At 39.8% G+C, this 24,923-nt stretch overlaps 1 protein-coding gene and 2 pseudogenes across 1 annotated transcript; all 3 read right to left on the minus strand.

Annotated features, from left to right (window-relative positions):
* Positions 1–5,273: 5,273 nt before the first annotated feature.
* Positions 5,274–6,197, minus strand: LOC101404581 (olfactory receptor 4D9-like; annotated as a pseudogene).
* Positions 6,198–13,538: 7,341 nt separating this feature from the next.
* On the minus strand, positions 13,539–14,473 carry LOC101404315 (olfactory receptor 4D11). The gene is given in 2 exon segments (XM_004437416.3): positions 13,539–13,561; positions 13,564–14,473. Coding segments are annotated over 2 exon segments (933 nt in total).
* Positions 14,474–21,561: 7,088 nt separating this feature from the next.
* LOC147912582 (olfactory receptor 4D10-like) lies at positions 21,562–23,015 on the minus strand (annotated as a pseudogene).
* Positions 23,016–24,923: the final 1,908 nt, after the last annotated feature.

Raw genomic sequence — 24,923 nt, forward strand, 5'->3', positions numbered from 1 at the left:
AGGTAGTTCCAGATTCTTGCCATTGCGTTAGTCACCCATTAGGGCTTTAGATAATCAGACCGTATAGGTCCGAGGTCACATCCGATTCTGACAGATTCACAGGAAATGAAAGGCAATAGAGATCCTTGAAAGCTAAGATTCTTTACACATACTGAATGGTTGTGGGGAGTTGTGTCAGTGTATTTTATAGGTGAGTTGATTAAAAAGAAGGTGCAAAGTTGCAGACAAAGCAGAAGTGATAGAGAAGAATGTTTACAAACAATGTTTGGTCCATAGTTTATGCTTCATAAGTAGTCACAGGGTAACTATTATTGAAGTGGGATCTAACTGCTGTATCCCTGCTATGTTGAGATGGATGTCCGCGATGCCTACTGCATGTCTGGACACTGCAGTGCTATCCTTTACCCTATTGTCTGGACACCCAAGAACTTCTGTTACGTTTCACATTTGAGCCCTGCCTGCTGTCAATTGCTGTTCAAGGACTATGTTCTATCTTCTTAACTTCCTGCCAGTGTTCCTTCTCCGTACCAGTGTTCCAGGTTGCTGATCTTTTGTGTCTGTGCCATCCTGCTATAGTTAATTGTCTGCGCATGGTCCTACCACGCTGCTCCACGGTACCCCTGCCATGAGTACCTGCCTTTCAGCCCTAGAACCGATAGAAGAATCGCCAAAGGGACTATTTTTTGTTGTAAATGTTGAACTTGAATTGCCAAAATTTCCTATTGGGATAAAGCACTCTTGAAAGTTATTAAGAAGTCAAACATGCACTGGAAGATGTGTGCACGCATGCAAGTTTTGGTTTTGAAATTCTCCTAATTTAGAGGAGAAGGTGAATTCTCATGGACTCTGTGCTTAGAGCCCAGATATGTTTGGTTGAAGGGCTCGTAGGGGACAAACAGACGTCTGTCTCCCTTGGACGTAGGAACTGAGTGAAATGAATAGAGCACCCAGTGATTCAGCCCATTTCATTTTCTGTCTAGACAGATGGTTTTCTTGCTGTCCTATTAAGATACATAATCTGAGGCATTATTAAATTAATGCATTTTCTCTGGTTTTCCATTAAACAGATCACATGAAGAAGAGATATGAGCAGACAAAACACGTGTTCCTACTGTTCATTCATCAAGTATATAATTGTGAAATATTTACTGAGCACCTACCATGTTCTAGGCCCTATGGTTCCAGAGATCCTAAAAGCAAAGTATTCCATTTTCCCCATTGTCTCATTCCCAATGTCATTTTTGACCTTGTCTCACCATAGATTTATGGATAGTCTCACTTGGACATATTGCACACCTCCAACTTAAAATGTCTAAAATCGATCTGATTATTGTTATTATGAACTAAATACTTCCCTTTCTCTACCTGGCACTGTCACTCTCCTTATGACAAGGGCTCAGTATCTCTGGATTACCTCTGACACTCAGCCTTACTCACATCTCCATTGTTTTTTGTTCTTCTCTACCCTTCCTAAATAAAGTACTTTTAAGTTTGTCACATAATTTGCAATGATTGTTTGCAATAGTTGACTTCTAGAGCTTGTCAGTCCCTGCCCTGATATTCAGACTTTTGTGCAAGTCCCTCCTTTTGTGTGTAGACTGGACTTAGTGACTTGGTTCTAATGAAGAGAATACAGCAAAAGTGATAGGATTTAACTTCCAAGATGAGGATACAAAAAACTGTGGGTTCTATATTGCTGACACACTCTCTATGCTTGATTGCTCACTTTGATGAAGTAAGCTGCCATGTTGGAGAGGCCCAGAAGGATAGGACCTGAGGATGGCCTCCGGCCAATAGCCAGTAAGGAACTGAGTCCTCGGTCCAATATCTTGTAATTCTGACCAACAATCATGTGAATGAACTTGGAAGTGGATCCTTCCCCAGTTGAACCCTCAGATGAGACTGCAACTCCTAGCTGACCTCTTGATGATAGGCTTCAGAGAGACCTTGAAGCAGAAGACCTGTCTAAGCCTTGCCTGGTTCTCAAATGACACAAACTGTGACCTAAGAAATGTGTGTTGTTTTAAGCCACTAAGTTTTGGTTTAATGTGTAATGCAGCAATGGATTAATAATACAACACTAAACTAATAGTCTGCTTTATTGAATAAGAGGTATGTTGACAACATTCTCTTTCATGCTTGAAAGACAATTCACACAACAACAACAACAACAACAAGAAAACTCTGCAGAGCCCTCCGGGGTAGTGTTTTGTGACTGAAATTTCATGCACACTTAAGGATAGTTCCTGTGGTGCTGACTATCCTAGGGTCTTAGAAATTAAGCTGAAACAACCTGAACTTTCTCTGAATTTCTCAAAGAAGTGCAGAATGGCAGGATCACTCCCAAACTAGCCAGTTTGTGTATACAGATACATTTATTTGCTTATGAAAAATAGAGTAGGAGTTTAAAATAAACTTTCCTTATATAGAAAAATCACAGATGGTAGGACCAAGTATATGTGATCTGTGTAGGAGAAGCTAGAATCAGTTTAATATCTAATAGTTCCCTAAGATAATATCTCCACCTGCAGAAAAATATAGATTAATCCAAATAATTATTTGGTGTCATGTTGAAAGAGAAGTAAATTTGATGGTGTTCTCCTGATTCCATCACTTTTTCTCAGTGTGTTTGATCAGGTGGTTTTGCATGTGCAAAGAGTCCAAGGCAGCTTCCTGGGCAGCTTTTGCTGGATTTTGTCATTTGTAGGCTTCTAAACTTGGGAACATAAACTCTGATTGTACAGAGCTTTGTTTACTTAATATTCTTTTCAGTCACAAAGGTTTTGCTCAAGAGCAAGTCAACAGAGATGTAAAAAAATAGGGCATCATTGTGAAAACTAGGGAGGATCTGAAGAACAGTGATGGCAGAGGAAAGATAGAGCCAGGCAATAAATAGTCGTTTGGTCTGCAGGTGGATCCAGCCCAAGACAAATGTATGCCTTTATTTAATTTAAATGTTTAGAGATGTATGTCTAACACTAGAAAATTATTCAGAAAATTTTTGAGTGATGGGCATAAAATTGAACACATGAAGGAACAATCCACAAAGAAGATGACACTCATCTCTCCAGGAGCTTCTGCATTAATAAATGTTGGTTGACAACTAGCCCATAGAAAGTAAGAGCATGAGTGAGGGTTGTCTTCTTGACCAGTCTTCTTTGGGTACTCTCCTCCAGTGTTCTATGTTTTGGAACCTAACCTTTTAGCCCACTATCATCCTAGCCCCCAGACTTAACTTGATTACCTTTCCGTTACTTTCAATTAAATTTCCTTTCCCCATATCTCCTTAATTTCAGGTTGGTTCTCTGTGCATTCCAAGGGTTCAGTAGTACTTCCAGCAAACATTTGTATGTATTAAGAGAATCTGTTTAGAGGCAAAATCTTAGTCCTTGTAAGCTAATCCAATCGTGATTTCTTAGTAATGAGTCATATATTTGGGAGAGATTGTTAGAGGTCATCTTTTTGCATGTTCTCATGTATTTTTCTGGGGACAGAGCAGGATTACATTCTCCAGACTCCCTTGGAGTTAACGGGCCATATGACTAAGAGCTGGCCAGTGGAATGTGGTCCAAAGTGATGCACACTACTTTCAGGACTGGCCCGTGACCACCCCCTGCTCCCCATTATTATTAATCTTCTCTCCTTTTCTCCATTTTCTGGATGAATGGAGAGGATTCTGAGGATCTAGAGAGAGGTGGAGCCCAAGATGGAAGAAATAGAAGCATATTTCTCTAGGCGACTGCATGGAACAGATGGGTCTGAAGATTAGGATTGGCCTGTGACATGAGCAGGAAATTAACTTATACTGTATTTAACTACCTCAATTTGGACATTCTTGTCACAGCATTGATATGTCTTATTAATACATGAGTGCCAGCTTCTATGGCTTCAGCTTTATCTTAATGGGAGACATTGTACAGTAAAGTCAGTAGTTCCCAACAGAATTCCAGCTGGATTGCTAGAGAAGACTTCCTCTAGCACCATTCTCATTCCTTTTGTTTCACAGAGACTAGCAAATTCTCAGATTCACTCATTAAATCTTCTTGCATTTTATTACCCTTTCTTTACTTTCTAATGGATTGAATGGGACGTATAAACAAGGTGTGAGATCTCCAAGTGCAGAAACAATGAGAACTACAAAAAAGAAATTGTCATTATGTGATGTGATGTGATGTGATGTGATGTGATGTGATGTGATGTGATGTGATGTGATGTGATGTGACGGAGGTGTTAGCTAACGTTATGGGGGCAATCATATTGTAATTTATAAGTTTATCAAATCAACATTCTGTACACCTTAAACTCACACAATGTTGTATGTCAATTGTTTGTTAACAAAGCTGGAAGCTCCTGCCCCCGCAAAAAAACAAAACACAGAAACAAGGAGAAATTTGGGCCTGTCCAGTCTGTGATGGGATCATCCTGCTGTATAATGAGAAGTCAGTTGCTTCCCATGGGAGTGCTTAGCATCTGTCTTTGCTGAAGACTTTCATAAATCCAGGTGAGCTGTCCACAGCCTCTACCCATGAGTGTTATTTCTTCGTGAACACTGCCACTCACAGCATTACCTCCTTGTGCCCACGAGGAAACCATGGTCTTGGAGTGATTTGGGGATCCTCTCTCCCTGGTGGAAATCGCACATTTTCATTGCTCAGTGGACGACAAATGGAGTTCTTCTTTCTGACCTTTCCTTTTAAATGTCAAATACTGGTATGGACTCCAGGAGTGCACTACTTCGCGGCCACAATAAGCTCACTGTTGCACCAACGTAGCTCACTGTTACACCGGTCTCTTCCTCTGCACATACTGATTTCTTTGCTTGGGTTGTCATTTTCTGCCTTTTTCCCCTTTGAAAGGTCTACTCACTGTCAAATGTCTTCTGAAGCTCTCAAGTAAAGTGCCTAGAATGTTTCCACAGCACTTTGTTAATATCATCACTAAAGCATCTTGGATTATGCATGTAGGACAGTGACTACTATTAATCTTTCTGCAGCAGTCTGAATCCTACCACTGTCAGGTACATAATATGTGCTCTGTAAATATTTGTGGGATGAATAATTGAAAGTGGGTAGTGGAAGACGTGAATGGGTCTCACCTTAAATAGCATCACACACAGGTCCCCAGTACATCTGAGAGGACCAACCTCTTTTGGACCTCCAAGGTCTCCATAGATGCCAGTTTGCTTTTGGCATTAAAATAATCTCTTCCCATTTTGAGAAACTGACTCTTAATATTTGTCATTAAATTGTAGTGTTAACTCATCCTCATAGAATTTAAATTCTTTCTGAATGACCTAGTCGTTTCATTAGTTTCCTAATGGCTGATTTCATTTTCTGATTTCTCAGGGTGCAGATCATAGGATTGAGCAAAGAGGAGAGGACAGCGAGGGTGACAGACATGACGTTATCTGTGGGGAGGGCAGTGAAGGGCCGGGCATAGACAGAGATGCAGGGCACAAAGATCAGGGTGACCACAGTGATGTGTGAGGTGCAGGTGGAGATGGCTTTGCTCCTTCCCTCTCCAGTATGAGATCTTATCATCATCAAGATGACTGTGCAAGATACAAGGAGAAAGATAAATATAAACCCACTGTCTAATTCGTTATTGGAAATCATCAGGAGCTCCAGAAGGTGTCAGTGCAGGTGAGTTTGAGGACTTGGGGGACATCACAGTAGAAAATGTGAAGAACATTGGGTCCACAGAAGGGGAGGGGCAGCAACAGGAAAATCTGCACAATGGAGTGTACAAAGCCCCCCACCCAGGAGGCCACAACCAGGCTAGTGCATCGTCCCGTACTCATGATAGTCATATAATGGAGTGGTTTTGAGATGGCTATGTAGTGATCAAAGGCCATCTCAGAGAGAGGAAAAATATCAGCTCCTCTGAGAAGGTGGAAGAAGAACATTTGAGTGACACAGCGATTGAAGGAGATGGTTTTTCTCTCTAACAGATGATCAGCTAGGACCTTAGGTAATGTGATGGAGGAAAAGCAGATGTTAAGAAAAGATTGATTGCAGAGCAGGAAGTACACGGGAGTGTGAAGGTGAGATTCCCAGGTAACTGTAACCATGATGAGGAGGTTTCCCATCAGAGTACACCAAAAACAGGAAGACAAATAAGACTGAGCTCAGCTTTCGAGACTGGGTAATTCCCAGGAAAACAAATTCGTTCACTCTGGTATAATTTCCCTGATCCATTGGGTCACTGATCCTTTTTCAAGTATATCTCTGGAAGAAATAACAGTGCAGTTAAAGAATGGGTTGTGAAATCTACTGTCATCTTTTTTGTCACTTGAGTTTTGGTGTTCTCCTGGGGTGGAAGTTCTTTTCTATGCAAGTACTGTGCCTGCTATTCTGTATGCCATCATTATGTGGAAGATGACCCAGGCTTTGACTCAGTCCTTCAAACAGGTATGTTCTATCACTGTGGCCAATGAAACCCTGTTGACAGGTCTGTGAACCTATTCCATTGTATTTTTGCTATAAAATATGACACAAAGTAACAAATAATAAGCATAAATTTGACAGGAAGATTTTTTTCTTCCCCAAAATTACCATTATGAGAGCTAAAAGATAACTCACCAGTGGGAGGATATTTACCATACATAATGCTAAGAAGAGATCGCATCCAAAATATATAAGGATTCTAAAAATCAGTAAAGAGAGGTAGACAACCAAACTAGAAAATGGCGAAAGACGCAAACCAAACTTTACAAAAGAGGATATTCAAATACTAATTCAACTTCATTAATTATCAGAGAAATGCAAACTAAAACGACTGTAAGAGCTGCTGGCCTGGTGACATAGTGTTTGGGAGCATGTGCTCCGCTGCCGCGACCCGGGATTCGGGTCCGGGCGCCCACCTACGTGCCACTTGTCAAGCCATGATGCGGCGGCGTCCCATGTAAAGTGGGGGAAGACGGGCACGGATGTTAGCCCAGGGCCAGTCTTCCTCAGTAAAAAGAGGAGGATTGGTGCCAGATGTCAGCTCAGGGCTGATCTTCCTCACAAGAAAAAAAAAAAATTACAGTAAGAAGCTACTACCTACACACCAAAATAGTTAAATTGGAAACAATGAAAAATATTAAGCGATGATGAAGATGTGGAAAAATTGGAACTCTCCTACTCTGCTGGTGGGTGTGTAAAATTGGCATAACCACTTTGCTGTTTGATTATATCTGCTAAAGCTATATATATATATATCTATACCTATATCTATATCATCTATCTTAGGATAGATATATACACATACCATATAATATCCAATATATCCAACCATATATATACATACCAAATAAATATCTACCATAAGGATAATCTATTCCACACTTAGGAAGTTCGTACATGTGTCATGTCGACCAAAAGACGTATCCTAGAATATTCATAGCATCACTGTTTCTAATTGCCTCCAACTGGAAAATGACACAAATGCTCATCAGCAGTAGAAAAGATAAATAGTTTAATTCACACAATACTGTGCAGCAATGGGAATGATCTACACTACATGAAACAATATAAATGAACCTCACCAGAGAGATAGAACCAACAGGATATATATACATGTATATCCTAATATAAATAAATATATATGGAAAGTATTATGAAGAATAGGTTCACATGATTATGGAGGCTGAGAAGTCGCATGATTTGCGGTCTGCAATCTGGAGACCCACGAAAGCTGGTGGTGTAATTCAGCCCTAGTTTGATTCCCTGAGAACCAGGGAAGCCAATGGTGTAAATCCCAGTCTGAGGGCAGGAGAAGGCTAGATGAGATATCCCAGCTCAAGCAGTGAGGCAGGAAGAAGGGGTGAATTTCTCCTCCCTCCACCTTTTGTTCTATTCAGGCCCTCAATGGATTGTATGGTGTCTACATTTGCTGGGAAGGCAATTACTTCACTTTCCTGAGTCCATCGATTTAAATGTTAATCTCATCTGGAAACACTCTCACACACACACCCAGAAATAATGTTTAATCTGGGCACCCTGTGGTCTGTCAAGTTGACACATAAAATTAACCATCGTAATGACATTAAAATGGTCTTTTTGAGGGAAAAGTGACTCCAATATAGATCCTTTCCTTAGGAAGTTGAGAGTTAATATAATAAGAGTGTTGCAGGTTGTGGAGTCTGCAGAAAGAGAAGTGAGGAGGTACAAAACCATGGGGATGTATATGAAACCAGTCCCATTTGGACATATAATGTTTGTAAACCCTGTGCAGGAGGTCTGCTGAACAGTATCATGTCCTGCACTTACATTTTGGATACAAGTGTGTGGATTATCCAGAGCATTTAGGTAATTTGGGTTTTACCACTTCCTTTTGGTGTGACCTTAGCGTAGTCACACAATAATTGTCCCAAACTTATGAGAAATACATATGAGGTTCACAGGGCATGGCTTAGGGTCAGTTCTCAGACTGAACGAGTATAATTTATCTACAACATGATGATAATGAAACCTACCTCATACATGGGGTGCTTCTAAGGAGTAGGTGCGATTGTATGTCTGTTTTGGAAACTGAAAGCACGTGAGGAATTTGATTTTGTCCATCTCATCAGCCCCAGGTGAGTGCTTCTTTCCTGACACATGCCAGGTTCATCTGTGGAGGCTTGTCTGAGAGTGGCTCATCCTACTATTGACCCTGTGGTTCAAAGCCCTCTTCCCAACACTTGGGAGTAAGTGGTAAATGCTCTCTCTCCTCTAGGGATGTTTTTCTTTTTCGCTTAGGCATTTGAGCCAAGATGTGTTCAAAAAATTAGAATATTGTATCACATACCTGCTGATAAAAATAAATCAATATTTGTATGCCATTTAAATATAGGTGTTTATATTATAAACCCTTATAGAAAGAAATTAAATTATAATCCTCAATTACAAATCTAGTCATCCGGATATCAGGCCTCAGGGGGGCCCGTGTGTCTTTCAAGGTCTTGGCATTATAGAAATGTGGACAGAATAGTGGAGCTCTGCTTTGTTGATTTTTTGCTTCCTTTTAGCAAACAATTACACATTGATTCTTATACCAACTGCTTCATTTTATCTCTTCCAAAATCTATAACATCCAGGTGGAAGTAATATTATTTTCCTGATTTTGTAGATGAGGAAACTGAGACACAGAAAGATTAAGTAACTTGCTCAAGGTCTCACATCTGGTAGAGCTGTGTCTCAAACCAAGATTTGTCTTATTCCAAAGACTTATGCTCTTAACTCCTGCAGTTATACTTGTTCCCACTGTTGATTAGCCCTTCCCAGAAAATCCTACAAGGAAAAGGCTCCAGAAAACCTTATTCAAAACAAGTTCAAGCAGTATGTGTGTAAGTAGCCTCCACATGGTGAGTTAGACATGACTGAGAGTGCCTTAGCATGAGAGCAATCAGCAGTGACTTTAAAAAATAAAAGAGTTTGAAAAGGCAGACTTTGTAGTGTTTAAAAGTACCTTGACCAAGAACCTGGATCAACCACATAGTGCTCCAATGGCAAGGTGCAGAAATGAGTTCTGAGTAGCATTTCCTCAGACATGAACTCCTCTTGAAAATAATAGATCTGGTGGGTTCCCATGGATGCTGTCTCTTTACAAAGAGTGGGAATGATACTTTGAAAGGATAGGGTTATGCACATTGCACTGAAACTCATGCACCATATAGAGGGAGAGGGGTGAAATGCACAAAGAAATACAATGTTATGTGTTTTTGGAATGTCGAAATAAGGATCATGAGGATTTCTTAGAAATCACCCCAAGGCGACCATCCCTTGCAAACAAGCTTATGAAGCGTCTTAGACAGAACATACAAACTGAGAGTTATCCCCATACCCCAGCTTCCCACTGAGCAAATGCTGTTCCTTTTTCTCTTTCCTAATATTGAAAAGCCTCTGTTGATTGAATCCCTAAAAGTTTTAGAAGCATTAGTCACATTCCGTAGCACATGAAGGCACAGATAAGGTAACCCTTAAAACATCTTACATAAAGGCCCCAAACTTCCATTCCCAGACAAGAACTAAAGCTGGCCAGGGTGCATATACTGAACTCAGGAATTGCTGCCTTTGAGAGCTCTTTGTCCAAGGCAACCACTCTCCTGAGAACTGGGGATATCAGCACCTTCTCAGCTGCCTTCAAATCACTTCCAACCTCAACATCCACCAGGTAGAATACATCCCATTACCTGGAGTCAACTGACCTTCTTCCAGTATTTCACAACCCACACTTCCTCTCTTCCTAGTAGTTAAAAACTACCACTTTTCTTTACTTCATTAAGAGTTTTGGTTTTAACAGGAACATTCCATACAATTGCAGCATTTCTGAAAAATCAGCATTAACAGTATTTCTGTTTCAGAAGTTCACACACACCAACACTAACTGACTTCAGTCTCCAAGTGGGAAATTGATCCTCTTATGATGCTCCAACTGCATCTTAGAAGATGTGGGTTCTGGGGAAATTCTATGTTTAATGGAAAGCCTACCTCAAGGCTAGTGGTTTTTTTCTCTTCTTCCTTCAGATGAGAAAAGGCAACCTTGGGGAATTACGTCTGTCTGACTCTTCCAATTTGCCTTACAGTATCTTGGCCATATCTTAATCCCTCAGCCACAGTTCAGTAAAGAGATTAGCAAAGGGAATATTGTTGGGTATGAATGTGGAAGCTGAGTGGCCAATTCAATGGAGTTCCTGTCAGAGTCATTAAAATGTCACCAAGCCCTCCTCCTCTCTCTCCCTCATCTCCTCTCGGTCCCATCTCACTTTTACATGCAGAGGCACCGGTGCATATTCAGTACATATCTTTTTCTCCAGGGCATTATCCCTCTTCGCTCAAGATGAAAGTGTTGTGTTAAGACACATCAAGGACTGTGCAGTATTTCTCCTGACCAAAATCACTTTGTTTGCAATGGGCTTAGAAATACAACAAATACAACAAATACAAATAAAAGGGTAGCAATGGAAAAATTGAATCTGTGTGGCTTCTGCCAGGGCAGCTATCAGAGACTGAATGGTGTAGATGTATATGTGTCATTTCTGTTTAATGCAATATATTCTTTGACCCTATGCAATTACTTTGAACTGCATCTCTGAGATTCACAGGTCACTTGGAATCTAGGGAGGTAACATGGTGGCAGCTCTTGATATTCATCAGTATAATTACTTCAGAATTATTTAATGTTATTGGGTTCATGGGTACCTGTAGATGTTGATCATTGAAACTTTTATTCAGGGAGCAATATAGGAAAGGGTAGTTTGCAAGCCATGTGTGTGCCCAGATCAAGTTGACTTTTCTATGGCTCTCAGCAGCAGAGCTTAAAAAATGATAAAAACTGATTTAAATGGAAAAAAAGCAGCCCAGGTTGTGATTTTATGGCATCCAGATAAATGATATATGTTTGTATGATCAGATGTTGTTCTTTCTCCTTCCCCTGAATTATTGAATCATGTTGTGTTGTGTGTTTACACAGTCTGTGGAAGTCTCAGGGACAGTGACCTGGTAGGAATTCCTGGGTTCTTGCCCCCTTGGGATTATGCTTCTGAGATATAGTGATTCAGACCTCACAGATCTTTGGTTCCATCCAATTCTGACATAGTGAAAAAATCTGATTTGAGTGAGTCGCAAGAAATAGGAAGGAAAGGAAGGGAAACATTTACATGAAATAGGCTATAAAGTGGCTTGTGGCATGCATTTTTCATATGTAGTTTCATAAAGAAAATTTTAGGGACTCCAGACTAGAGCTTCTGGAGCAAAGGTAGCAGGACCCTATGAATGGTGACTTGAGAAGTGTAAATTATAGTTAGAATTTTCATGCTCGTGGAAGTAGGTTAATATTTTAAAAAGTTAATATTGATTGACCAGGTGACAGGAAATAGCAATCAGTCAAGTCAGATAGTTAATGAATGCTTATGGGGCCATTCCAGATCTAATGTGGGACATGAGTGAAGTTTGTCCTCAACACTCAGCATCCTTTGGCTAACTCTGCTTGGGCTCTCTTCTATTCCAGTGGATCTGACTTCTTGCTCTGATCCCTTATCTCTACTCTCAAAGGCAAGGATTTATCTTTGATCTATTACTTGCTTTTATATGAAACTCTCCTATGCTTTATCTCATCAGCTTAAGGATGACTCTTTAAGCTATAAAAATAACAAGCAAAACTACTGATGTGTTTTAATGACAGAAAGCTAGAAACTTTAACGTGAAAGATGCTTTGAATTCCATGTACATTCCTGTGTTTTCTACCCCACCAGTTTTTTCCCAATAATGAGGAGTATGGGCCATATGGCAGAAGAGTCAGGTCAATGGGGGCCAGAATGTGCATTAGGCAGAGCAATAAGGATCATATCAGTAATGACATTAGCCTTTCACTGAACACTTACTATCCACCAGGCATTGTATGTTTCACATATACCATCTCATTTTAACCTTTACAGCAAGTCCATGAGATGGATGTTATGAGCACCTTCGTATAGGTGAACTACGACCTGTGAAGAGATAAAATAACTTGCTCAAGATCAGTCAGCTGGTGGATGGTAGAGCTAGGATTTGGATCCAGGTCTGTATGCCTCTGAAGTTAGAGCTTTCAGCTATAGTGCTTTACTTTTACCATGCTCTCCCAGACAGAAACACTAGCTTCTACTTCCTGTCCACAAACACCAACAGATTGAAAAATAGACTGATTCGAGTTCTGTCTTCTTTAACTATCCGGGAAGTGGGAAATAGGAAGAATGTAAGTCCTCAATGGTGAAGCCAGTTGGAGATTGGCCCTGGTAGGGCTGCAACTGGAAAATTAGTTCTTGAATAATGAGAATGGATTTCTCTTTGTGTAGGATTCCTGAGGTTCTTCCTTTCTCTAAACTTCTCACAAGAATGTGAATCTGACATGTCTAGTTCTGCATAAGAGAAATCCCTCCAGGCCATTATGGAAAATCTTCATAAGCTTCTTCATTCCTGATGGGAATCCCAGAGTACAACCATTACGTATCTTTGAGGTTCCCAATAGGTCACAAGCTCATATGGAGTTTAAGCAGAAAAAAATGTCTTGATCTGTGATGGGCCGTATATACCCATATATGTGTACTTCAGGTGCACTGATCATGAGATCTTTCTAGAACAGGATTGCTCTTTGGCATAGACAAGTCCAGTAATGTAATAAATTACATTTGAATGGTGATGAGCAATTGATTGATTGGGTGTCTGAAGACTTATATCTGTAATTAGGTTAATATGAGATCTTGAGAAAATCACTCTTTCTCTAGGCTTCCATTTACTTACCTGTTGAAAAGGAGTTAGATTCAATCATCTGTCTCTTCACCTGCCATATAGTTGTCCTGATTGACACATTGTTCTTTGAGTGGAAATACATCATTCAGCTCAATCCTTTAACACTAGTTACTTCATGCTTACTAGCAGTGTGGGTTATCAGTAGGATACTAACTTAAATAGAAAAATAAATTGCTACCTAGTAAGTGTAGTTAGTTTATTGACAATATATTTGAGTATACAAATAGAAGTTTGTGGGAAAAACAATGAAAGGAGCCCTTGGTGATGAAGAGGTTGGAGACTCTTACTCTATTCCATCACAGAAGGCATGGTCTTCTCTTCAGTCTCCTCATGGCTGACTTCATTTCCTGGTTCCTCAGAGTGTAGATCAACGGGTTCATCAGAGGGGAAATGACAGTGAAGGTGACAGAGATGGCCTTATCTGTGGGGAGGGCAGTGAAAGGCCGGGCGTAGACATAGATGCAGGGCACAAAGTGCAGGGTGACCACAGTGATGTGTGAGGTGCAGGTGGAGATGGTTTTCCTCCTGCCCTCCCCTGCCTGAGACTTCAGCATCATTAGGATGACTGTGTAGGACACAAGCAGAAAGATAAACCACAAGGTAGTGACTAAGCCATTGTTGGAAATCATCAGGATCTCTAGAGCAAAAGTGTCTGTACAGGCAAGTTTGAGGACCTGGGGGACATCACAGTAGAAGGTGTCAAGAACGTTGGGTCCACAGAATGGGAGGGGCAGCAATAGGGAAATCTGCACGATGGAGTGGATTAAGCCCCCCACCCAGGAAGCCACAATGAGAGCAGAACTTCGTCCCCTACTCATGATGGTCACATAGCGCAGGGGCTTGGAGATGGCTATGTAGCGATCAAAGGCCATCACTGAGAGAGAAAAAATATCTGCTCCACCGAGGAGGTGGAAGAAAAACATCTGTGTCATGCAGCTTGAATAGGATATGGTCTTTATCTTTGACAGAAGGTCTACTAGGACCTTGGGAGCAGTGATGGAGGAGAAGCAGATGTCAAGGACTGATAGATTGCGAAGCAGAAAGTACATGGGTGTATGAAGGCGAGACTCACAGGTCACAGTGACCATGATGAGGAGGTTTCCCAGTAGAGTTGTCATGTACACAAAACACAAAAGAAGAAATAAGACCAAGCTCAGGTCTTGGGACTGAGTAAGTCCCAGAAATATAAATTCTTTTATCCTGGTGCCATTTCCTGACTCCATTGAATCATGTTTCTTCTATTTTGTGTAGCTTGGAAAAAATTAAAAGTGTTATTTCAGAAAGAGTTTACTCTCCCTTAATAGATTCAGGTTTACAGAGTCAGGTATTAGGTCTGAAGACTAGTGAGGTGTTATCACCACATGAAGAGCTGTTCTGAGTTTATTGGTAACATGTCCAAAATGACATGTTATTACACAAGCATGCCTTTAATTATTCTTTCATCTGTAAATGATAAGTATTTTAGAAAATGCATAAAAATTGTGTTCTTAGCATACAAGTTCTATGTGTCCAAGATGAAGACCTAGATGTTATACTTTCAGAGATGGACTGTTGTGGCAGGAGGGATATAAAAATGGAGGCAGTTTGGTGTGTGGAAAAGGCAGTGCCTATGGTATGACTGGGGTCCTTTCAGGTTTCACAGGAGTGTGGTTTTTCTTTTCTTTTCCCCCAAACTAGGTGCTCCATTTAAAAGGTTTAAGAACCCCTATCTGCAAAATGGTTCTCTCTGAGATTGGATGGGTGGTTACCAAGGGGAAGCGGGGAGGGAGCAGGGCGAAAGGGATGACTAGGTACATGTGTGTGGTGATGGATTGCAATTAGTCTTTGGGTGGTGAATATGATGTAACCTATGCAGAAATAGAGGTATAATGATGTACACCTGCAATTTATACAATGTTATAAACGAATGTTACCACAATTAAAAAAAAAAAAAAGAAAAAGGAAATGGTTCTCTTTGGACTGAATTCCACAGAAGCACTCCTCCCTTTTTTAAGTCATAGATTTAATGCAATGAAAAATTAGAAAATTTTAAAGCCATGAAATTCTTCTTTATTGTTCTATTCTTCCTTAAGGGGATTTCTTTGTGTCTGTCTTTGCTTCAAACTACTTTAGGTACCAAAAGTCCTGGATGTTGAATAATCCCTTAGCTATGAAAGAAAAGTGGCAACTCAGAGCTTCTCTTCTGTTCATTGGTCAAATTAATTTCTTAAAAGTTACTTTTTAATTGTGCTATCATTGACATACAATGGACTCATGTATTTGAAGTGTACACTTGTAAGTTTTGACATAAGCGTACACACATGACATCATCAGTATGTTTAAGAGAGTAAACATATCCATCACCCCAAAAGTTCCTTATGACCTTTTGTAATACGTCCTTTCTGCCCTCCTTCTTCAGGCAACCACTGATCTGCTTTCTGTCACTATCCATTAGTTTTAATTTTCTAGAATTATCTATAATTGGAATCCTACTATGCATACTCTCTTTTTCTCTAGCTTCTCTCACTCACAAAATAAGTCTATGCTTTTGTGTGTACCAGTATTTTATTCCTTTTTACTGTATGGATGTGCAACATTTTTTTATTCATTCTCTTGTTGATGAAAATTTGGGTTGTTTCTAGTTTTGGGTTTTTACACACAAAGCTGCTGTGAACATTCAGGTCCAGGTCTTTGTGTGGACATATGTTTTCATTTCTCTTGGGTAAGTACCTAGGAGTGGAATGGCCTTAACTGTTAAAATTCAATAAGCAAACAAACAATCCAATTAAAAAAAATGGGACAAATGGTTGCACAGACACTTCAACAGGAAGATATAGGGATAGCAAAAACGCACTTGAATAGATGCTCAACATCAATGATCGCTGGGGAAATGTAAATGAAAGCCGTAGAAGACTGGTACCCACCTATTAGAATGGCTAAAATAAAGAAGATGGATATATCAAGAGTCAAGAAAAATATAGGGGAATTGGAACTCTAGTGGGAATGTAGAATGGTGCAACCACATTTGAAAAATTTTGTTAGTTTTAAATATCTTAAACATACGCTTACAATATAATCTTATTGCTTTTGAATTCTTTTGTTTTTTTTTTTTGTGAATCCTTGAAATGGAACTTAATTTCTTTCTTGCAGTTTATCTCCTTTTTCTTACCATAGTCAGAATCAAAAGAAAGGTGATAGTCCACTGTCTCCCACATTTTGGATTTGTTTTCCAGTTCAAATAAAGGCATTTCTTTTCACCTAGCTCACTTTCCTTTCAAGTGTTCTTTCCTCTGTGTGCATTTTTGTCCAAAGTCTACTTAACAAGGAAAATTTAAAAAGCTCCCAAGAGGTATCATAGCATACAGGCAGATACCTGGAGGCCTCTGGCATCACACAGCCTGTTCAAGTCCCAGCTGGGCACTTACTGGTTATGCTACAGGAGAAGGTACTTTACCCCTTTGGCCTCAGTCTCTGCATCAGCATTTGGAAACCATAGCAACTCCCTCATGTGATTTTTGTGAGGATTAAATGAATAAATCTATGCCAATGCATCAATACTTAGAGCATTGCCTAATCAATAATGCCTGTGTTTATACATGTGTCACCTTAAAGAAACAGTCCGGGTTAGTAACTGTCAGAGACACACAGATTCTTTAAATGTACTGACACTATTTTAGAGGAAGTGTACATTTCCCAGAACATGTATTTTTTTTTTCTTTTTGTGAGGAAGATCACTCCTGAGCTAACATCCGATACCAATCCTCCTCCTTTTTTTTTTTTTTTTGCTGAGGAAGATTGGCCCTGAGCTAACATCTGTGCCCATCTTCCTCTACTTTATATGGGACACCACTACAGCATGGCTTGACTAGCAGTGCTTCGGTGCGCACCCACTATCCGAATCTGTGAACCCCACGGCGCTGAAGCCAACCGCTTATGCCACCGGGCTGGCCCCAGAACATGTATTTCTAAACAACTTCATCAGGACAAACTATTTTAGGGGAAATATGAGATATTTTTCTTTCAGCTTCCATGAGAGTGGCCCAGAGGGTGGTGACAGTGTATGATAGTCAGAAGAGCCCTGGCTTGCTTGGTTTGGCTTCTTATCTGACATCGTCTTAGCAGACCAGAGAATCCAGTGCATGGTCTCTGCAGTGAGAGCCATCTGGGCTCAAGTCCTGGCTTTGTCACTGTGTGATTTCAGTGAATGACAGACCTCTTGGAGTCTCCACTTCTTCGTCTATGGAATGAGGATTATAATAATACCCACATCCCAGGGAAGTCATGAGGATTAGGCGAATTAAGATATGCAGAGTCTCAGCATACATGGCTGGTTATCTATTATGATTAGTACTATGTTGTGTAACCTTAACACTGGAGGGTCATCAGGAAATGGAGCCTGTTGAAGGAAATGGTAGCTGTGCTATCAATTCTGACGAGTTTAAAGAGAGGAAATGATCCCCAGAAAACATCAACTCCATATAGTTGCTGGAGATATTGAGGAGGTACAAACTAGTTATGAAAGCCTTCCTTAGGAAGTAAGTAATAGACAATGGTCTGAACAGGAAGGTAGAAGGTAGACAGTACCTCAGACCCCATGTCAGGTCTGTTTGTCAGACAGGAATAGGTCCCATGTTCACAAACTACCTTTGGTAATTCAGACACCATTCTCTACTTTCCGCTCCATCTTTCTGCTATTTTTAATCCACCTAATCATTTAGCAAACATAAAAAGAAAATTGGCAGAGTTCTAGGTTATTGAGAGAAAGGAATACAATCCATAACCAGTGCAAAAAGAATTGAAATCTAATAGTAATATGGGAGTGTTGGGGACCCTGTAAAGACAGATGAGCTGTGTGTCAGAAAAGGAGGATTTCTCACTAAGAGGCTCAGAGAAACCTACATGCAGGAGGTGGCATTTATGTTTGGGACCTATGGGAATGGAGAGAAAGGGAAGTCTGGCTTTAGGGGACTACTTGAATATACAAAAGTTTCTTATGAGTGGGAAGTTTGGCTGGAAAGAAAGGATGCAAACATATAGCCATGGAAAGATAGGAAAGAAAATCATTGCTGCACAGTTTTTATTTTTTGGTAAATCTAAGGAAGGGAATGTAGGTGTTCATTGTACTATTCTTTCAACTTTTTTGAAGTTTTGAATTATTTTATTTTCTCTCTTGTTTTAAATTTGGCATAAAAAATACCTCTGTAGATTTCAGTCTGAGGAGATCCATCTGCAGAAAACAAGCCCAAGAAACGTATTTTCTTTGTGCGATTCAAGGAATCCCAGGCAAAAAGGGCCGCCTTTTCCCCAATTCCCGAACTGAACTCCTTTCTATAACTGTATTTTATAATATCCTCCTTGTTTGTCTTTCTTAGCTGTGCTGTCTTCTGCTGAAGGTTCACCCTGGAACACAGCATCTTGTGTATTTATTACATTATTTTTCGTCAAAGTGTATTTATGAATATTAACAATTACATTTAGGTTTCAATTTTTCTCACTCTTGTTTTCTCACTCTTGTGCATAGACACCCAGACACCATAGGTATTCATAATCACATAGAGGTATATTTCTTACCTAAAATCTCCAACCTTCTTCTCCAACATCTTAAATGACGTTCACACAAAACTTGGGAATCATTATCTTCAGAAAATTCTGTTAAGTACCCCTTTGAAGTTCAGTGATTTCAGTGGCTTCTCTTCTTTCTTCATGTGGATAAGGGCAGACTCAGGGAGTTATATTTTCTTGGCTCTTCCACACTGATTCACAGTGCTCCATCAGTTTTACCAATTCCTTAATCCCAGAACTAATGTGAGAATTATCAGAGGGAATACAGTTGGATGTGGCTGTGGAAAAATTCTGCTGATGGTGAGGTGGTTTCAGTGGGAGTAATTAAGATAAGACTCAGGCACATATGCTAAGGAACACACATTTTGTCTAGAGTCTAAAATTTTCTAGCAGTGACAAAGATTCTCTCCTTGACCAAACTCTAGTCATCCTTCTCTGAACTTTTCAACTATGCCTTGACATTTGAACCTCTGTGCTGTCTCTGCATTGTGCAATTTTAGCAAAAATCCTGCTAAGTCAGTGTAGCCAGAATGCCCAAATCTCCATGTTGATCATTCTCGATATGGAATTTGTTCCTTCCTCACCCTCCACCATCACCCAAGTGGTATCTGATCACCCTGGGCTACCTTCAGCAAGAATCCTGTGAGGTTGATTTAGTCAGAATTTCACCTTACCCCTGATGTGTCCTCTTAGTAGCTTTTCTATTGGGAAATGTCTCTTCATAGAGATCTGAACAACTTCCTTAGGCAGTTTCACCCATGCAGGGTGATTCCTGAAGTGTGACACACAGATGTTGGAAGGAGCCATTGGACCTGAAGGGGTTATGGAGGCGAGAGTGAAGGAGCTCTCCATAGGCTGATGGACAAAGTGGATGATGGAGTTCTCACAGGATACACATGTAGCCAGGAAGTCCACACTGGATCCATCAGCAATTCTCACTTGCTCAACCTTCAAAGTTTTAAAAATTCTCGCCACCTCCACCATTACTACCCTAAATTATGTCTTCATTATTTCTTTCATGGACTATAGCAGGAGGCTCTTAATTGGTCTCCCTGTTTTTGCCCTTATTCCTCTTAAGCCTATTCGTAACAGTAGCCCCTGCAATTCTGTGAAAACATGCATCACTATTCTGCTCTTTAAAGCCCTCCAAATGCATCCCATCTTATTTCATGTGAAAGTCAAAAACCTAACAATTGTCTAAAAGGACCTGAAGACCTGGTCCCATGGCCTCATTATCTCTCTGCCCTCCACTACTGCCTCTCTCCTACTCGTTTCCTCCTCTACTGACAGGGGCTTCCTTGCTGTTTTCTGGATACTCTGGGCACATCCCCACCTCAGGACCTCTGCATGTCTGATTTGTGGACTGAGATATCTACTCATTCGAAAATGAACATTTTTCTAGTCCCAAAATTTTAAGATCTAGAATCTACCACCAGAAATGAGAGGAAGAAAACAACTCCCAGCAGCTGTAAATAACATAATAAGTAAACAAATAAAAGCCATGGCAATATATCAAATCGTGTTTTCCACTCTCTGAAAACCTTTTTGAATGTATATGCATTCTCTGAAGCAGCTTCATAGGTTTCTGTGATTTTGGGGGAGTCTTCTTAACAGAGAATAATAATGATTCAATTGTTTTCTAAGCCATATTTTCCAATGATTTGAGGAGTAGAAATGAGTGAGAGGTGATATTCATTCACTGAGTTTTTTAATTCAACAATTTCTATGAGTGTTTTCTATGTTCTACTTGATGTGCCAGGTGCAGGGAAAACAATAACTAAAGCAGAGTCCTGCTGGGGGAGATAGGAAGAAGAAGGACAGGGAATTGGAAACTGGGTCCTGAGTGCTGTGCTCGAGCTAAGCTCAACGTGCTGAGGGAAAGCAGAGGAGGGGTGGCCAGCGGGCCTGGGGTTCAGAGGAAGGTCAGGGTTAGGATCAAGCATGAGGTCACAGAACTCACAGGTGGTGAGGTCCATATTCTAACTCAAGCTGTGCTAACTTCAAAGCACCTGCCTCAACCACTGGAGTGTGGGCTTTAGATGGAAAAATCTTCAGGTAATAGGTATTTAATTTATTCACATAATAGAATCAGATGAGGAACTTCTTAATTTAGATGTGTTTCCTTCATTAAAATGTGATTACTTCATGAAAGATCATTTAGAATCCAATGCCCATGCTTCAGTATTTTCTAATTATTAATTTTATACTTCTAATTATTATTTTCTAATATGTGTTTCAGCTCCCTTCCTGGTAACAGGAATGTAGTGGAATGTCTGAGTATATATTGTTTTGCTTTTTCTTATGGATAATTTTATTTAGACAATCGTAGATTCCCATGCAGTTGTAAGAAATAACAGAGAGAGATCCAACCTTAAGTCATTTTTACGTATATCAAAACATCAAGTTGTACATCTTAAACACATGCTCTTTTTATTTGTTAATTATACCACAATAGGCGTGAAAAAAAACCCCACAACAGTTCCAATGTGATAAAACTGTCTGAGAGTATTTCGATTCTGTTTTCTTTATTTCTTCCAAGGATATATTGCAAAGGCAATATCCACCTCTCCAGCTAACAATTTGATTTCTCTACTTTCTTTTGTAACATCAAACGCATCTTTTTACATTATTACTGCATGCTGATCAGAATCTTTGAAAGTCATGAGTATCTTAGTAGAAATATCAAAATTATTTAGAAATCCTTTAGTCAATGTGGTTTATTTGATGGACAAACATTTTCAAAGGTGGTGAGAAGGAGTGTGCGACTAGTCTATACCTTGTCAGGATGCACTAATCTTCTCTTCAGTTTCCTCATGGCTGACTTCATCTCCTGGTTCCTCAGGGTGTAGATCAAGGGGTTCAGAACAGGGATGATGACAGTGAAGGTGATGGAGACAGCTCTGTCCATGGGGAGGGCAGTGAAGGGCCGGGCATAGACGTAGATGCAGGGCACAAAGTGCAGGGTGACCACAGTGATGTGTGAGGTGCAGGTGGAGATGGCTTTCCTCCTGCCCTCCCCTGCCTGAGACCTCAGCATCATTAGGATGACTGTGTAGGACACAAGCAGGAAGATAAACCACAGCATGGTGAGCAGTCCGCTATTAGAAATCATTAACAGTTCAAGCACAAAAATATCTGTGCAGGCGTGTTTGAGGACCTGGGGGACATCACAGTAGAAGGTGTCAAGAACATTGGGTCCACAGAAGGGGAGGGGCACCAGCAAGGATATCTGCATGAGGAGTGGACAATGCCCCCTACCCAGGAGGCCACAATGAGGGCAGTGCATCGCCCCCTACTCATCATTGTCACATAGTGCAGGGGCTTGGAGATGGCCACATACCGATCTAATGCCATCACTGATAAAGAACATGCATCCACCCCTCCAACAAGGTGGAAGAAAAATATCTGAGTGAAGCAGCCATTGAAGGAGATGGTCTTTCTCCTTGACAGAAGGTCCACCAGAACCTTGGGAGCTGTGATGGAGGAAAAGCAGATATCGGCAATAGATAAATTCCTGAGCAAAAAATACATAGACGTATGAAGGCGAGACTCACAGGTCACAGTGAGCATGATGAGGAGGTTTCTCAGCAGAGTTGTCACATACACCCAAAGTAGGAAAAGAAATAAGACCAAGTGCAGCTCTTGATTCTGGGTTAGGCCAAGGAAAATGAATTCTTTTACCCTGGTGCAGTTTTTCCACTCATTGAGTCATCTTCTTTCTCTCTTGTTTCTAGCTACTTCATATGAAAATACTTGATTATTTCTTTTGTTTTCTTCCTAAGCACTAAGAATGCAATTCAGAATGTTCCTCATGTGGCTGTGGTGTTTGCAGTTTGTTGAGCTGTCCAAATTTTTAAGACTACAATCAATTTTTTGATCAAATCAAATTATCACATGCAAGGTCATTCAATAATTCTTTTCCTATAAAACTATTTTTGAAAAGAATAAGCATTTGTGTTTAGTTACGTTTACATTGCATATTTTATGTAATTAATTTATTTTAGTTTCTAAGCTTTATTATTATTTCTCCCAAATATATTGAATGTCAGGAACTGTCTGAAGTATTAAATACAAACATAGGTGAGACATGGTTCCAGCCATCGTAGACTCATAGTCTACAAGTTTAATATTCATATTAGCAAATACCTTGTTGACTTCAAGAGGGTCTTGTCTTGGAAAAGAAATGATGTCATTCTGTTTCTTATTGCAATGTTGCTGTGTCATGAGTCACTTTCCCTGCTCTTGGCTGTTTTATGTCAAATTGCTTAAAATTGCAGATTATTCCAGGTGGGCAACTCATTATTGTGATTAGTTTATACTAATAAGATTATTTGCTTAATAATTATTTTACAATATATAAAATTTATTATTGAGAAACAGATTGAAACAATATTTGAATCCAAACCAAATCTCAAAGAATATCATTAATTTCTTTTATTGTGATAAAACACTTAAACACGAGAGCTACTCCTTAACAAATTTTTAAGTGCACAATACAGTATAGCAACAACGTTGTACAGTACTTCCCTAGAGCTTATTCACCTTGCATAAGTGATGTGATCCTTGCTTGAGTATGCGGGAGACAATCAAGATAGTGACCCTCTTCTGAGAGGTGGTCCATACTGCATCAAGCACATTCTCCTCTGCCCCTTTTCCTTTGTGGATCAAAGCTAAGAGAGTGGAGTGATCCCACAGCAGGGAGAGATGCTGGTATCACTAGAAAAATGTCTGTTTTTTTATAGGCTGTTATGGGTCATTCTTAGGAAATTTTATGATTATTATTTGTTTTACCTTATACAAGCTAGTGAACACATTGCAATGTTCAAACGTATATAGATAATTTGGACCACAATGTCAAAGTGTTTGCAGCCTATTAGAAGTGGACGATTTGTACAAATTGATGAACATAATGATAAAATCTGAAATGTCCTAAGAGAAAAGTTGAGGTAGACATGGACGGGTTAAGAAATAAGAAAGGAGATATGATTTCTAACAGTAAAAACAGCTACTATTTATTAAGTGTTTACTCTTTGTGAAGAGTTATGAAAAGTTGATTTATTTAATTTTCACCACCATCCTTTAGAAAGTCTGAATGTTATTCTTGTTTTTCTCATGGAATATATTGTGAATCTATGTTTGGCTAAAGGGATGAAAATAGGATGGAAGAAACAGTGGTTTTTTTTCCCCTTTAATCGTACATGTATAGGGTAATTTTGTATAACAAGAATGTTTGATAAAGTCTGTCTGAAGATAAGCATTTGGCAGAAAAGGGCTCTGGAAACCCGACTTACATGGGCCTTAGTCTGAGGCTGCCTCACCAATAGGCAACTCAAAGGATCACAACAAATGCAGGATGCCTTCTCTCACACTGAATGGACCACATTGCTCAATTCCTCTTAACACATCATTTCCCTTCCCAATAGTTAACACCCAACTTTGTTGTTTCTGTCACTGAGAAGATCATCTTTGCTCTGATGCATTTAATATACCTGGAAAATATCAAAGTCAAACTATTTATACATAATTCATAACGACATCTCATTTTCACTGTGCATAACCTTAACAGTAGCTAAACGTTTAATGTCTTTACCTAATTCCTTTGATCCTGAAACTCCAACTTCAAATTGTGTGTTATTAGGTACAGAGCAGAACAGAACACTGGTGACGTTAATTCTTGAAAATTCTGTTCTTGAAGGTAGAGCCTTTTGGAGACTAAATATCTTAGTGTCTTTATTCCCCTTTCAGGAGAGTAAGGGCGGATTCAGAGAATCACATCTTTATGAACTTCTGCTGTGTCCCTGTCTTATGCTTAAATCCCTCATCCTCAGGCTTAGTATAAGAATTGCAAAGTGAATAATATGGGACAAGGAAGTGGAAGTCAGTGCCTGATTCTGCTGTGGGTGATGAAGTTTCAGTGGGAGTTATTAAGAAGTTACTGAGACAAGCACAGTTGTAAACACACATACACACAGAGATGAACACATTTTGATTGCTGTTTAATTATTAAGAGGCAGGAGAGGAAATCTATCTGCTTATTCATAGCTCAATCAGAACTTTGTTAAAACACGCCAAATGCTGTTCCCAAGAGACTAAGAGGGTCCAATATTCATGGCTTGGTAAGGCTTAGAGGAC

The sequence above is a fragment of the Ceratotherium simum genome, chromosome 34 (genome assembly GCF_057802395.1).
Source record: "Ceratotherium simum simum isolate JZ-2026a chromosome 34, ASM5780239v1, whole genome shotgun sequence".
NCBI classification, from domain to species: domain Eukaryota; kingdom Metazoa; phylum Chordata; class Mammalia; order Perissodactyla; family Rhinocerotidae; genus Ceratotherium; species Ceratotherium simum.